The sequence below is a fragment of the Hippopotamus amphibius genome, chromosome 2 (genome assembly GCF_030028045.1).
Source record: "Hippopotamus amphibius kiboko isolate mHipAmp2 chromosome 2, mHipAmp2.hap2, whole genome shotgun sequence".
Taxonomy (NCBI): Eukaryota; Metazoa; Chordata; class Mammalia; order Artiodactyla; family Hippopotamidae; genus Hippopotamus; species Hippopotamus amphibius.
In genome coordinates, this window is record NC_080187.1 from 16233055 (window position 1) to 16248699 (window position 15645).

Consider the following 15645-nt stretch of genomic DNA (forward strand, 5'->3'; position numbering starts at 1 on the left):
ACACCTTCTGCTTAAACAGCTGCTAATGGCTCTGTACCCCAGCAGGTAGAACTCCTGCTGAGAGGAGGCATGACTGCTAACCAGCAGCGGCCAAAATAACAACAGGAAGGTACTCAGTCGCTGGTATAGTTAGGGAATAAATTTATCCCATTTGGCTTAGGGATATTCCTAACTCTAAAAAATAAACTATTACTAAGACAAAGACCTTATGTATAAGACAGAGAGATACCTTATGTTTAGATTATTTTATTTTGCAAAGGGCTGTCACAGCATTGGTTTTATCTGATTCTATAATAACCTGGGGGTGGGGGGAACTAGAACAAGGATTAGACTCCCCACCTACAGGTGAGAAAACTAAGGCTTACAGAAATTAATGACTGGCCCAACTTTATGAAAGAATACTCCTTGTTCTGTTGCCATCCTATATAGGCATAGCCCTTTGTTCTTGCCAAAGAATATGTACATTAATATTTATACTAAATCTTCACTCATTTATCCATGCATTCCTTCATCCAGCAAATATTTAGTGATCACCTACTAAGTGCCAGGCATTGTGCATGGGGTCTTGGTAGGTGATGAATAAGACAGGGGTGCCTCTGTTTTCAGAGATCTTGAGCTCTGGCAGGTAAAATAAAACCGGCACAGGACTGGGCTGCACCCGTGCTTTACCCTAGGAATCTGAAGCTCAGGAAGGTTAAATGGCCTAAAATTGCACCATAAAATATCATGGCTGTCAGGGAACCTGAAAGATTATCCAATCTATTCCTGTCATTTTATTAAAGAGTAAAATGAAACAGAGCAGAGTGTGTCTTGGCCAGAGTAACTATATTGGTTTTGTATTGTTCTGTAGCACGTTACTGCACATTTAGAGGCTGAAAGCACCTCGCATTTATTATCTCGCAGTTTCCATGGGTTGGGAGGCTGGACCCGGTATAGCTGGATCTTCTACTGATGTCTCCCAGGCAGAAATCAAGACGTTGAGAACCTACTTCCAAGCTCAGTCTGATTGTTGTCAGAATTCACTTCTTTGTGGTTGTAGGACTGAGGTCACTTTTTCCTTGCTGGTTATTGGCCGGAGTTCACTCTTAGCTCCTAGAGACTATTCTCCAGTCCTGGTACATGGACCACTCCATTTCCAAAAGAACAAAAGTACAGCAAGTCCTTCTCAGGCTTCAGATCTCTCTGAATCCTCTTTCTGCCAATAGGCAGAGAAAATTCTCTGCTTTTAAAGGGGCACCCCTAATTAGATTAGGTTTGCCGAGACCAGCTCGGCTACTCAGGGCGAGTGACAGGTGCCGCAAGCTTAAAGAAAACACAGACACAGATTTAAGAGAAAGATGGGACGGGGGACTCAAGACCTCTAGGATCAAGAGCCTTGCTGATTGATCCCACATTGCTTTTATTGAGTTCTTGGCATAGCCTAAGGGTCTAACACTCCCAGTTTAGTCCCACAAACAAGGTTATCTTTGAAGTAAACAAACAAAGGCCTCACATGACTGGGGGCAATGATCTTTGTTTGCCTCCTGGGTCGGATTTGAGCTGGGCGTGGAGAGCAAAGCAGCCCTGGGGGCAGGAGACCTCTCTCAAAAGGATTAAGGGTCTGTGCCCCACCCCTGTTGGCCCCTCTGCGACTGTGCCTGTCTTAGGTTTTTCCTCCCCTGAAGAATCTTACCCGTCTCTGACTAACCAGCCATCCTCCAGGGCCAAACAGGGTGATATGAGGTGTGCAAGTGAGAAAGGGGCTGCGCCCCCAGAGAGGGTCAATTTTCTGTTTCCATGGTAGCCTATGACCCCATGGTCTCCACGCCCAGCACCCTTAGTTCCTCCGCTGCTCAAGCAGGACATCCTGCATCCAGTTGCTTGGCCCACATACTTTAATTACTTTTAGTAACCTTTTCAAGGTTTCAGAAAGACTTCTGAATGTTTTCCCACATTGGTTCACCTAGATAATCTCCGTATCTTTACATCAACTGTGCCAAATAACTGGACACAGTCTTGGGGGTTGGTATGAGTGATACCTCACCGTATCCACAGGTCCTGGGGTTTAGAACCTCGAATCTTGGGGAGGGAGGAGACATTTTTAAAGTTCTACCTATACAGTTACATAGCTTGGTAGTAACGGAAAGGAGACGAGAGATCCCGCGTTCTCTCTGGGGGCTCATGGTATATAATAGTTTGAATATCTATTGTTTAACAAATTGACCCAAATTTAGGGCCTTAAAATGCCAGTCATTGTATTAGGCTCATGATCTATGAGTCAGAAATTTGTGCTGGGCACAAAGAAGAATCGGCTGGGCAATTCTTCTGTTCCACCTGAGTTACTTGAAGTCACTCATCGGTTATAGCTGGCCGCTTGGCGGGGCTGGAGGTTCTAAGAAAGCTTTGGTTGCCTATCTGGTGCCTGAGCAGAGATGGCCAGAAGGCTGGGCTCAGCGGGGCAGCTCTCTGTCTTCAGGGTCTCTTCATGTGGTCTCTCCAGCAGGGTGGTCAGACAGCTTGTAAGTGGCCTCAGAGTTCCAAGGGCGAGTTTTCTAAGAGACGAGAAGTAGAGGCCGGTGTCCGCTTGAGAGCTGAGTCCATAAACTAAGTGAATCACTTCTGCCTTACTGTATTGGTCAGTGGAGTGGTGGAATCTGCCCAGATTCAAGGGCAGGGAACAGAGATCTCCTATCTATGGGAGCAGCGTCAAAGGATCTGTGGCCACCTGCCGTACATTGTGGGTTTTTCATTTGTTTATTTTTCCATTGTGATACATTTTAGTAACACAGAGGAGGGTGCACTCTTCAGAGGCCTTGTAAGGAAATATTTTGTACAAAATTGCCCTTCAGAACCTTTGTCCTTCCCCTTGTGCCATGCTTCAACCTAGGTACATGTTTTGTTGTTGTCCTTGTTGTGTTTTGTTTTCTTGGAAGCTGATTAAATTATATACTTTTTATTATTTAGCGGGGACCCAGGAAGTGGGAAGGAAGGGGATTCTGCCTGTTGCAGAGTATTCCAATTGTGGGTTAATCTCAACCATGCACTCTGGAATGGTGACGTAATCTCAGGAAATCACCACCGGACCCACTGTGAGAAGAACCTCAACCAAAGCTCCTTTGACCACCTGACTCCCCATAAACACCTACGCTGATTAGCAGACCACAGCCACATTTTGTGTCACCTAGAAATACTATCAGTTCAAAGCCAGTGTCCAGTAATCCTTGAAAAGTGTGAATGTTTCCTTCCCCCCCAATGCCCAGTCGCCCAGGTAAAAGGTCCCCTTGGGAGAGGTTGGGGGAAAATGGTCTACATGTGTGGCTGTGTGCAGGGTCCTTCCTTCCTTAAGGGAAGGATTCTGCCTCTGGGTTTCCAGGTATTACTTGTGTGACCTCAGGCAAGTCACATAAACTCTCTGTTTCCCAGGGACCAAACCTTGCCTAGGCATCATGTCACTCCAGAATTCTGAAAATCTGCCAGGTTAAACATACAGACAGCTCCACCTACCGGAGTTAATTGCTGCTTTGATAGTCCCTCACCTGCTGGGGTGTGTGTGTGTGTGTGTGTGTGTGTGTGTGTGTGTGTGTACGGGTGCACGCGCCCTGGGAGGTGGGTAGCAAATTCGTGGCAAACACCTATTCTGAGTGCGTACTAGATTGTCCTGTTGAGGAAGAGGTACAAGCCCACAGATAACCCTAGACTAGCTCGAGGCAGCTTGCTGTCAGTCACAGAAGCCTAGAAGTACCCTCCCAACCATGAGGCAGTGAAGCTTTTAACTAAGAATATCTTTTGCATTTCTTTTCTATTTACGGGGGTAAAGAAGGCAGTAGTAAGGCCCAACCCCATGGCAACCCAAGGGTGCACAGTCGGGGTGGGGGGCAGGGAGATGTGTGCAGCTGAGCTTCACCAGGAGTGATGTGCAGGGCTTGTTCAGCCCAGCGCTACCAGGGATGTCTCCATGCCCAGCCCTGTTTGTCATTGTGTATTTGTAGCAAGTAGGGCATTTGACTCACTTGGTTGACATAAGGCAAGAAAATAAGCATCTCCAGACCCCTTTTGTTGTTTTTGGTTTTTCAAGGTTTTTTTTTTTCTTCCCTGGGGCTCAGAAGTGGCTTCCTGTTCAGAATAGAACCTAGAGGCTCAGAAGATTGAGTCAGAAATAGAACAAAGTTCTTACAATTTCTGTAGCTCTTTATTCTCTTCAGCTCCATTTCCCTGTGCTCCTCCCCACCTCCACCCTCCAAATCAACCAACAAACTCACACCTGGGTGAGTTGTAATCTTAGTGATGTGACAGCTCACTGATGACCTTCAGGAAGTCACATCACCTCTCTGAGCCCAGTTTTTCGTGTCCTTAAAAATCCTTGATACCCTCTCAACCCAACCTGTGACACAGAGAAGTCGTGAAGATCGAAATCAGAGAACCCAACAGAAGAGCTTTAGAAAGTTTAAAAGTGATATAAAAATGTAACATATTGCTGCCTTAATAATGTTTTTCTGGTTGTTGTAAAGGATGATTTTTTGGATAAATGTTTTATGAAAGTGTTAGAGATACTTGTACAGAGCAAGTGAAAATATCGTTAAGCATACAGCAAGATGAATTTTCACAAAATGAATTCCCACACGTAAGCAGCACCCAGATCAAAGAACAGGGCGTTATCCGCAGTGCTGAAACCCCTGTGTCCTCTTCTGGTACCATCAGCCTTCTCTCCCAGGGAAGTACGCCTCTTGTGGCTACACCCACGGTAGCTCAGTTTTGCCCCTTTTTATACAGTGTGAACTGTTTGGTATCTGACTTTCTTCACCTTTCTTTCTTCTGTGAGATTCCTGCACATTGTTCCATGTGGTTTCGCCACATTCATTCTCAAGAGTATTCCACTGTGTTTCTTGATGCCCGTTCTACTGCGATGGTCATTTGCACAGTCTCTAGGTTGGCACTGTGACAGATAGCTGCTGAGGTACACATGCCTTTGGGTGAACTTCTATGTGCATTTTTGTTGAGTATTTACTAGGGGTGGGATTGCTCAGCTTTACAGATACTTCAGTAGATACTTCTACTTTCCCAGACTTGCTGCACCAATGATCTCTCTTGCAGGTATCATAGAAGAGTTTCGATTGCTCCACAGCCTTGCCCATACTTAGTGTTTCTCATCCTTTTTATTTTTATTTTAGCCATCCTGCTGCAGCAGTATCCCATTGCAGTTTTTTAAAATTAGTTAATTTATTTATTTATTTATTTATTTATTTATTGGCTGTGTTGGGTCTTTATTGCTGTGCATGTGCTGTCTCTAGTTGCAGAGAGTGGAGGCTACTCTCCGTTGCGGTGCACAAGCTTCTCATGGCGGGGGCTTCTCTTGCTGTGGAGCACGGGCTCTACACACGTGGGCTTCAGTAGTTGCAGCACGTGGGCTCAGTAGTTGTGGTGCATGGGCTTAGTTGCTCCTCGGCATGTGGAATCTTCCCGGACCAGGGCTTGAACCCACGTCCCCTGCATTGGCAGGCGGATTCTTAACCACTGCGCCACCAGAGAAGCCCTTCCCATTGCAATTGTAATTGGCATGGTTCTGATGACTAATGATGTGGAGTTTCATGTGCTTATTGGCCTTTTGAATATCCTCTTTCATGACATGCGCGTTTATATCATGGTATCAGTTGCCTAGTTTCCCTTTTAGTCATTTTTTTTCTGGGACAAATCACATTTATTAAACAGTTTAGTGAGAACCTTCTGAAGAAAAGTATAAATTGTGATAATTGCATCTACTCTGGTTTAAAGTGACCCAGGAAGGAGAGGCAAACTCAGGCAGCATGAAATGCCTTTGACTAGCCCAGCATCCAGCCAGTGTAGGAGTTATTTATGTACTATAAATACAGTCTTTGATTGGGTAGAGGTATTGCTAATATATTTTCTAACTAAGGGTTTTCTTTCCACTCTTTAAATCGTATGTTTTGATGGATATGTTTTAATCTTAATATATCCCTATTAGTCAACATGTTTTTTTCCTTTATGGTGAGCTGCATTAAGAAGTCTTTGCTTATTCCAATCTCATCATGATATTCCTCTGTTTTTCTTCTAAAAGGTGTTTTGTTGGTGTTATTATTATCATTTTACTTTTCACATTTAGATCTATAATCCATCTGCTAGTGATTCTGAGGTATAGAAGAGATTAAGTGGCAATAAGAGATTTTGTTGTAGCTGTTTTAATATCAATATTCAACAGACCCAACAACATTTATTGAATTCTTTCCCTGGATTTTTAAATCTATACTTATTTCAAAGGGACCATTTTCTCGGTGAGCTTAAGAGGAACACACTAGTTTGTTTTCATAAGAGACAATGTGCACCTACTATATACATCAAAAACTTTACATACATTATCTTATCAGATCTTCAAGACAGTTCTGCAAGTAATGTATTATTATTCCATTCTGAAGGTGAGAAAACTGAAGCTCAGAAAGGACAAGCAATTAGTTCAAGGTTAAGTAATGAGTAGCAGAGCTATGACTCAATGCCCCATCTTTTCTGACGTCAAAGCCCACATCTACCTCTTTCTTCAAGCATCGTGGTGACAGCATTTGTTAGAACTGTGGCAACTAGGACACAGTGACCAGTGAGACTAGAACATTAAGCTATAATCAACTGGGCTGTTCTAGTAACTGAGAGGAATATTTTTACCTGGAACATTTATAAAACACAGTTATCCTTTGCCCTCAGTAGTAATAGTGGTTAATGGTCAATCATAGCTTCCTTTCACTTCGAACCTCCCAGGAACTTCACGTATCTCATTCTCGTTCTGAAGATAAAATGTAAGGTAGGTATTACCTTCTCCATTTGACAGATAAACACACTGAGGACCAAAGAGGTGAAGTGATTTATCCAAGGTCAAATAGCCAGGTCAAATATCAACAACAAAATAGTGGTAGAGGAGGTCCATCATTTCCTTAACTGACTCCCACACCTATTAACTGTCCCCTCCCCCCTCGCTGCCCAGGTCTAGATGTCCATCACTGTACTTCAGGGTGAAGTCCATTAGACCTGGTCCGCCCCTTCTCACTTTCTCGCCTTTTTGTCTGTCATTCTCCTGCCTGACTATCTCCCAAGAAGAATAACCCCTCTTGCAGCTCTCTACCTGGGAGCTTCCTGCTGCTTTTAGCCTTTATGCCAGCCCTAAAGAATCTTCTGGATCCTTCCTTCACTTGCCTGCAGCACATCCATGCCCCAAAGCACAATGCTGAATTTGAATATGTAGCTGATGTTGCCTGTCACCTCTTCCCAGACACAGAACTATGTAATTGCAAAAACTGTTTCGGAATCCTCCCCAGATAAACTCCTGACAACCTAATTGTAAAGACTCCATTGGATTTTCACCTTGCCATTCTTCCTCTCCCTCCTTCTACCCTCTGCCTCTACTCTTCGCAAATAAGACCTATTGCCTTCACCCCACAATTCCAAACCAGAGAGCATCTTCCTTGTGGCAAGGGACCACAAAATTCTTCTTTGGGTCTTTTCTTTCATTGCTATGAGCTGTTCCATGAGGCTCTGACATTATGTGAAGACCTGAGAGAAGGAGGGAAAAGACTGTTAAGTCAATGATAGAAACTCAGAGGAGAATGGTTAAAGCTAAATATGAATCTGGGGAAAATGATGAACAAAGATGGCCAGTTATAATTCACGCTAGCACATCAGTAAACTGGGGCTTCTTTCCATAGAGCCCCAAGCATTCTGTCACCACTGATAAATTCATCTTTTATCAGCACTATTCCTGTAACACACACACACACACACACACACACACACACACACACACACACACAGAGTCATACACAGCACACCCCCAAAACAGTGCATCATCAGAAACCTAAAAACAGCTGTCGGTCTTCCCGGTCTAGTCCTAGTCTCTGGTCTATAGAGGATACAATTTGTAGAGTCTCACGGAATTACCCGGACACCCATTACAATGTCAAAGAAACAGCAAGGAAGAAGCACAGGGCATAAATAAAAGAATGATTCAGAACTCCGATTTCATTTTTAAAAATTTCCTCTCCCTTTTAAATAAACACTTCTAGGCAAATGGGACTTATGGATTATAGTTTTCTATTTTAGCCTAGATCTGTTCCCCTCTTCTCCTTGGCACTCGATTTGTATGATCTTCCCTAAAATGCCACTGGCCTGGCACTGCTTTCCTGTCTTGGGCAAAACCTCCAATTAAAATCAGCAGGACGTTTGCTTGAATTAGGAATCCCAGCCTGGGCTCCCCACCCAGGTGGTTCCGAAAGGGAGGCGTGCGCCTTTGAAAGCACTGATGGGAAGCCCTGGGTGGTATAGCCTCTGTCCTCCAAATGACGAGCAACTCCAGCTGTGTCACCAGGAGAGCTGTCAGGTCACCAGAAAATCCTGGCTGAGGCAAAGACAGAGCCTGCAGGGGAGCAGCGGAGGTGTCTCCATGGCCCAGAGCCTAGCTTCTCCTCCAGCCTGGGTTTGAGAGGGTAGGAAAAGTATAGCAGAGAATGGAGGGAACACTGGGTTTGGATCCAGAAATCCTGAGCTCCGATCTTCTGTGTCCATGCTGTGTGATCATAGGAAAGTCACAGTTCCTCTCTGGTCTTCCATGCCCTCTCAGCAGACTGGAAATCACCAGGGAGTCCTATCTCATGGGGCTGATGTGAGGGTAAAGGCTGACTGCCACGATATAGAAAGCACTCAAGAAACATGATCCTTCACCTAAACAACTAAATTTCAGTGTTCAGATGTAAACATGACGGAGATGGGCTGGATATTTCCAAGGCTGCTTCTTGAAGATTTGCTGCTTCTTGAAGATTTTCTGCTTCTGTGGTCCACGCTGCTCCATGTGTAGCCTCTATGGGAGTCTACCTACCAGGCCACAGGGTTTTCCAGCTTTAGGAATAGAAATGCAGCTTCTTGCCCTCCCTTCCTTCCTCTTTCCTTCCCTGCCTTCAGCCCCGCATCCATCAGAATGAACTGTAATCCCATCCAGCAGAAATGCTGATTTGGATGTGTTGGAGTTCAGCTTTGGCTGCAAAGGGAAGATGCTTTGGATCCCCTGGGATAGAGAAAAGCATCTTAAAACTTGGTCCTCACTGCCACACACTGACTGCCTTGCAGTGGGGCTGTGTCAGCCCCTTGTGAGACCCCCCCCAGCCCACCTCTCTGGAGCTGGCCTGTTAAGCCACTCCTCCGTTGCCAGGGTTGAGGCAGGCTGTCACCAGGAACTAGTATTTATAGATCGCAGTCCCTCCTACCCCGGTCCCCAGCCTCTCCCCTAGCACTTGTCTGTGAGCTCCAATTATCTGTGAATGGAGGAGCAGGATCCTGGCAGGTCCAGGGGAAGCAAGGAATGTGATAATAGGCCCTTCAACATTCAAAGTTTCAGTATTTTTCCATTACTTCAATTTATTTCCCTTCTTGTGGCCTGCTTCCTTCTTCTTGCTGGCTTCGTTGTTATAATTTTACATTGTGGTACAGCGGAAAGTGCACCAGTGCCAGAGTTAGAGAGCTTGGTGTTTGAGTGTGGAGTGATTTTGTGCTGTCAGGCAAGTTACCCCACTTCTCAAGGGCTCACTCTCTTCACCTGTGCTGTATACTGTAGACAGTTATCCATGCTGCTCTGGGAGAGCTCCAGCACAATGCGTGGTATACAGTGAGTGCTCAATGGTTGTGAGCCACCTGATTCCCTTGGCTGGTTTAAGGCGCTGCCCACCATCGAGCAGGGCAGGGTTTCCGAATATCGGCGATTACTACCCAGAGCACTGGCTGGAGATGGAGAAGGTGTAGGAGATTGATCTGATCGAGGTAGGTTCCTCATTTTTAGAAGTCGCTTGTGCTAAGGACAAGTGTGCAAAAAACTGGGATGAGCTTGTTTTCCTGGTTTTGCTCTTCTCTTCAAAGTGAAGGACTGGAATCTAAGGAAAGTTCATTGACCTTAAGCATCAGGGCTCACCAGTAACATCGCTCCCCATGTCTGACCCCCGCCCCCCACTTCAGAAAAGGATGGTTTGCCCTCAGATGGCCCATCCGGGGTCCACATTCCCTGATTCTGGAAGTTACGACACACGAAGGCGTGGCAGCTGAGTGTCTTCGTTTCCATCCTTCCCACTCTAATCTCATTCCGTCACCTTTCCCCCTCCAATCCCTCCTACCCTCTGCTCACCAGGGTCAGGCTCCCTGAGTTTCCCCCACCACGTCCATCACCAAGGCCGGTCCTCCTCTCCTCACCCTTCCCCGGGCCCTACCTTTCTCCTCCGTTCTCCCTTTCCTCTTTCCCTGGGCCTCGCGCTCCCCACCCCCTCCCCGCGCCCCGCCTTGTTCTCAGTCCTCCTGCTGTATCATTAATGCCTTCTTTGATACAGCCCACAACCTCATGATTATTCTGAGGTCAGGAGATGCAGGTGCCAGGCAGCTCTCTGCTGCGCCTCAGAGGGCCTCTGTCCCCAATCCCTCCTGCTCGACAGGGCTGGAATCCTAATTGGCCGCTCGCCCCTTTGCTTGTGGCAGCCTCACCGGGAGCTTTCATCTTTCCCTTCCCCCCACCGAGGATGCTGAGAGCTCAGCCACAATGAGGCATTGATTCAAGGAGTGGGGGGCTGTGGTCCTGACAAAGGGTCCCAATGATGAGACACGAGAAAGGGGGCGCTCTACGGGGTTATAGAATGCCTTGCAGATGGGAACAGAGGAGCTCTAAATGGGGTACTGTCCTGTCGCTTGGAGAGGGAGTGACGGGGCATGTGTGGGCCATTTGAAAGAGGCATTTTGAAATGACGCTCTCGTCAGATGGAACCACGCAATCAGAGACGTGTGGCGGGCCCCTGCGGCTCACAAAAATATCAGATGACTCATAGGCGATATTCAGTCAATGTTCTGCTTGGGGAGGTGGGAGCCGCATGGCTCATTATCATTCCAGCTTCGTTTCCTGAAGGCTGGGCCTGCTGCTGTTCTCCAGGCTGTAATAGGATTGGTCCCACGAAGCAGAGACTGGGGAGGCCTGGAGCTGTGTGGGTGGAAGGTATTGAAAACTAATACTGCAATTCAGGAGAGAGGTTTTTTTTTAAATGCAAAATAAGAAAAATATTAATTTTTGCCCATTCATTCATTCAGTATTCATTCATTCATTCAGCAAACATTTATTTAGAGCCAGGCTCTGGGCTAGATGCTCAAGGAAGGAGGGGTCCCCTCTCTCAAGCCTTAGAGCCTGGAGGGGAAACTGACCAAAAAATCAGCAGTTTCAATACAGTGTTTTGAACGTTGTAAGGGCGGCTTCATTGCCAAGGCCGGGATCGTTGCGTGGATTTAAAAGGCAGAGCTGTTTCAAGGCGCGGTCTCATTATTCCCCCATTTTCTCTCAGCAGATAAGCACCCCCTTAAAAGCACAGCATCCTGGGAAGCTCTTTCAACAGTATCCATTTTCAAATGTCCCACATAACCAAATGGTTTCCCACCAACTCCAGAGAGATAGTGAAATCCCTGAGAGTGTCTCAACACCTTCAAAGGAAGAGCCTATTCTCTGGGATGAGAGTAGCTTATTATTATTACCTTTTTAATAATTGGTCTATGCCAGGCTCTGTGCTGACTGCTTTAAATACATCATCTCTTTCAATCCGCTCCCTCACCCGCCTAAGATGGGCTTTATGATTCTCCTTTTAGATATGGATACTGAGGCTCAAAATCACAAGTTGCAGACCTGAGCCCTGAACTCAGTTGTGCTTGGGCCAATGCACGTGCTTTTCGATATTAGGCTGTACCGCCCACCCCGTGGTTCTTGGGCCTGGCCATCGTGGCTTGGCAGTGGAAGTGATGGAATAGATGGATCCTGGTACTTCTTAGCAGATGCAGTGCAGTGCAAAAGGGCTTCTGTTTCCAGTTTTCTAAAATGGAGATCAGGAACCACTGCCACCATCATCACCATCACCATCACTGCGGCACATGACAGCCTTGAGAAAGGCTTCCTTGACTCTTGTTTGAAAAAAGCCAGAGCTACGAGCCAGGAGATTGCTCTACTCACTCGTTGTAGGATTTCACCTCTGAGCTTCTCTTGCCATGTCTAGAAAATGGAGCTGAGAGTCCCTTGACAGGAATAACAAGAACTAACTTTTATGGAGCCCCTAATACCTACCAAGTTAGGAGCTAAGACTTCACATAAAAATCCATGCAGTCCTAACCACAGCCCAGGGTGGGAGGAATGATTAGTAAGGTGAAGGAAACTGCCAGCGTTCTCTCGGCTCAGAAGTGGAGGAGCCAGGATGAGAAGCAACCGCGGACTGACCTCAAGTCCCAAGCTATTTTGGGGGTGTTGTTGTGAAGCTCAAGTGAGAAAATGGGAGTGAGTGTGCCCTGTGCAGGGTAAAAAGTGCTAGACACATGTGAGGGATTATTCGTAGCATGGAAGAGAGCCAAGAGGGGACTTGCACAGAAGTGAGGAAAGATGAGAGGCTGTTACACTGACTGTCTTACATTGTTTCACCTGTTCTTCTGTTACTTCTTATCTGATGGAATATCTATCTTCACTGGAATGTTTCAGAGGCTGGAATCTGAGGACAGAGTTGGGTTCATTTATAAAAGTGTTGAGGAGCTGTGGAGAGGGGAGCCTAGAGATACATGTTGTGATGGAAATTTCACTGAATTGAGAGTTTGGAGCTCTAGAAAAAATGGGGGAAATAACATCTTTCTTACATGTTTTGAAAAGCCAGTGTGAGGATCACATAAGATCATCGATACGGAAGCACTACGTGATCTACAGAGTAATAGAAGATATAATTTGTTTTTGTTGATGTTTTTGGATGTTATATAACCTCCTGGGAAGAATCTGTAAAGAGGGTTGAAACATCTGGTGCAGGTTAAAAGAAATAACCCCTAAATTCCTCTTTATTGACGATCTTTTACAATCTGTTGTCATCAGCAGGGGTTTTTGTGTTTATACACTTTAATTTTCTGAATCAAACATCTTTGGGACGCGTGGATAATAGAATCATAGAGCCGGAAGGACCTCGAAGAACATTTTTTACTCCCACCCCTTCCCTTTTATAGGTGAGGACATTGAACATTAGACAGGTAAAGTACAAGGTCATCTAGCTGGTCTGCAGCATTAGAGGAACTACCATATAGTTCCTGTAGTTGATATTCGGTGCCCTTCCTGTGATAACTGTTCTGCCCGGTCCTTTCATTCTTCGGGCAGCTCCCCTTCGCATTAGCAGTTGGATAACCATAACCCACTTTGCACTAGCAGCTGCATAACCACAAGCCTGCCCACGATGGTTAACATTCTCCCTCTCCCCTCTCCCCGCCAGGACAATTCAGCAGTGGCTTGCGAGGGTGCAGTCGCTTCTCTACTGCAATGAGAATGGGTTTTGGGGAACCTTCCTGGAGAGCCAGAGGAGCTGCGTGTGCCACGGGAGCACCACGCTGTGCCAGCGGCCCATCCCTTGCATCATCGGAGGGAACAACAGCTGTGCCATGTGCAGCCTGGCCAACATCTCGCTCTGCGGCTCCTGCAACAAGGGCTACAAGCTGTACCGAGGCCGCTGCGAACCACAGAACGTGGACTCGGAGCGGAGCGAGCAGTTCATCAGCTTCGAGACCGACCTGGACTTCCAGGACCTAGAGCTGAAGTACCTGTTGCAGAAGATGGACTCGCGCCTCTACGTCCACACCACCTTCATCAGCAACGAGATCCGTCTCGACACCTTCTTTGACCCGCGGTGGCGCAAGCGCATGTCCCTCACCCTCAAGAGCAACAAGAACCGCATGGACTTCATCCACATGGTGATCGGCATGGCCATGCGCATCTGCCAGATGCGCAACAGCAGCCTGGACCCCATGTTCTTCGTCTACGTCAACCCCTTCAGCGGGAGCCACTCGGAGGGCTGGAACATGCCCTTCGGGGAGTTCGGCTACCCGCGCTGGGAGAAGATCCGGCTCCAGAACAGCCAGTGCTACAACTGGACTCTCCTGCTGGGCAATCGGTGGAAGACGTTTTTCGAGACGGTCCACATCTACCTACGTAGTCGGACTCGGCTACCCACCCTCCTGCGGAATGAGACTGGCCAGGGCCCCGTGGACCTGTCCGATCCCTCCAAGAGGCAGTTCTACATCAAGATCTCGGATGTGCAGGTGTTCGGGTACAGCCTGAGGTTCAACGCCGACCTCCTTCGCAGCGCGGTGCAGCAGGTCAACCAGTCCTACACGCAGGGCGGCCAGTTCTACTCCTCTTCGTCGGTGATGCTCCTCTTGTTGGATATTCGGGACCGAATCAATCGCCTGGCCCCGCCTGTGGCCCCGGGGAAGCCGCAGCTGGACCTGTTCTCCTGTATGCTGAAACACCGCCTGAAACTGACCAACAGCGAGATCATCAGGGTGAACCACGCCCTGGACCTCTACAACACCGAGATCCTCAAACAGTCGGACCAGATGACAGCCAAGCTCTGTTAACCTGGACTCTTTGCCATGGACGTTCCCTTTTGTTGTACAAACAGAACAGAATCAAGCAAAGCAAAACAGACACAAATTTGTAAAATGTAATTAATATTCAAAGGAAAGGAGGAAAAATCTTCATTCTTTGGAAACAAAAACGTTCTAGCAACTGTATAAAACCGTTGGGCATGTTTGTTATTTCTATACTCTGTCGTGAAGAAGGGTCTCAGCCTTGGGAGGAGCTTGGAGGGAGTTGCTTCTTAGGCCTCAGGTGCTGTATTGAGGGGGGAGGGGGGAGATGGGAGAGAGCATATGCAATGAATTGTAAAGATCTCTGCTGTGCAGGTGCTAAGATTAAACACTAAAAAGAAAGATATATGTAATGTACAACCGACACTGCCATTTTTCCTTGTGGGAGGAAATGGACATAGATAAAGAAGATATTTCTTCGGTTATGACTTCTTCCCTCTTTATGCTTAATTCCTTGTGGTTCTTTCGACTCATTCACACACAGGGTGGGGAGGCAGTGACCATGCTGTCTCACCCAGATAGCTTCTTTCATGCTGAATAAACTGCAGCTCATTGAAGCTGGACAACAGGTGAGGTTGTGGGGGAGAGGCACTCACATAATCACAGGGTGTTACAAACAGTAAGGAACCTTGGATATCAGCTTGGTTGACCTCCTTGATCCGGTTTGGGAAATAGCCTCAGAGAGAAGAGGCATGCCCTTGGCTACACACGGTTACTGCCTGAATAGCGATTTGAACCCTGCCTTTTGACTCCCTTGGCCGTGCTCCTTCTAAATCATGCTGGCCACTTTTGTGTTTACTGCTCCAACTAAACTGCCGAGGGATGAAGTATCTTTCAGTCTCAGGTTGTTTTGATAGTTTTTTTTTCTTTTAATCAAGAAACCCCTTTTACCTACTGTCTCCAAAATGAAATGGTGTCAGATTTCCTAGAAATGCTTTGCATATTACATTTTAGTTTGAATAAAAATCAATAACCAAAATAAAATAGGGTAGGTTTTAAGATTGCGTTGGTCTGCCCAGCTGACTTCCCCAAGTAGGTATCTAAAAAATGATCTTTTAACTCAGAATACACACAATACTACAAACACACAAAGACAAATGCACTAACACTGCCACTTCTTGGGCATCTCTGAAAACTAAGAAGCCTTGTCTAGGACTTGGGGTTTAAGTTGAAAGGAGAGATGCAAGAAAGAAAACTCACATGCAAAGCACTTCTGTAGAG

General features: G+C 46.5%; 1 protein-coding gene across 1 annotated transcript in view; it reads left to right on the plus strand.

The window, feature by feature from the left end:
- The window catches only part of BRINP1 (BMP/retinoic acid inducible neural specific 1), a 176461-nt gene extending 161613 nt beyond the window's left edge, over positions 1-14848 (plus strand). The window contains exon 8 of the mRNA XM_057722973.1: positions 13272-14848. Within this exon, the coding sequence (XP_057578956.1) occupies positions 13272-14412 (1141 nt within the window). The 3' untranslated portion in view covers positions 14413-14848. The remainder of the gene's footprint in view (positions 1-13271) is intronic.
- Positions 14849-15645: the final 797 nt, after the last annotated feature.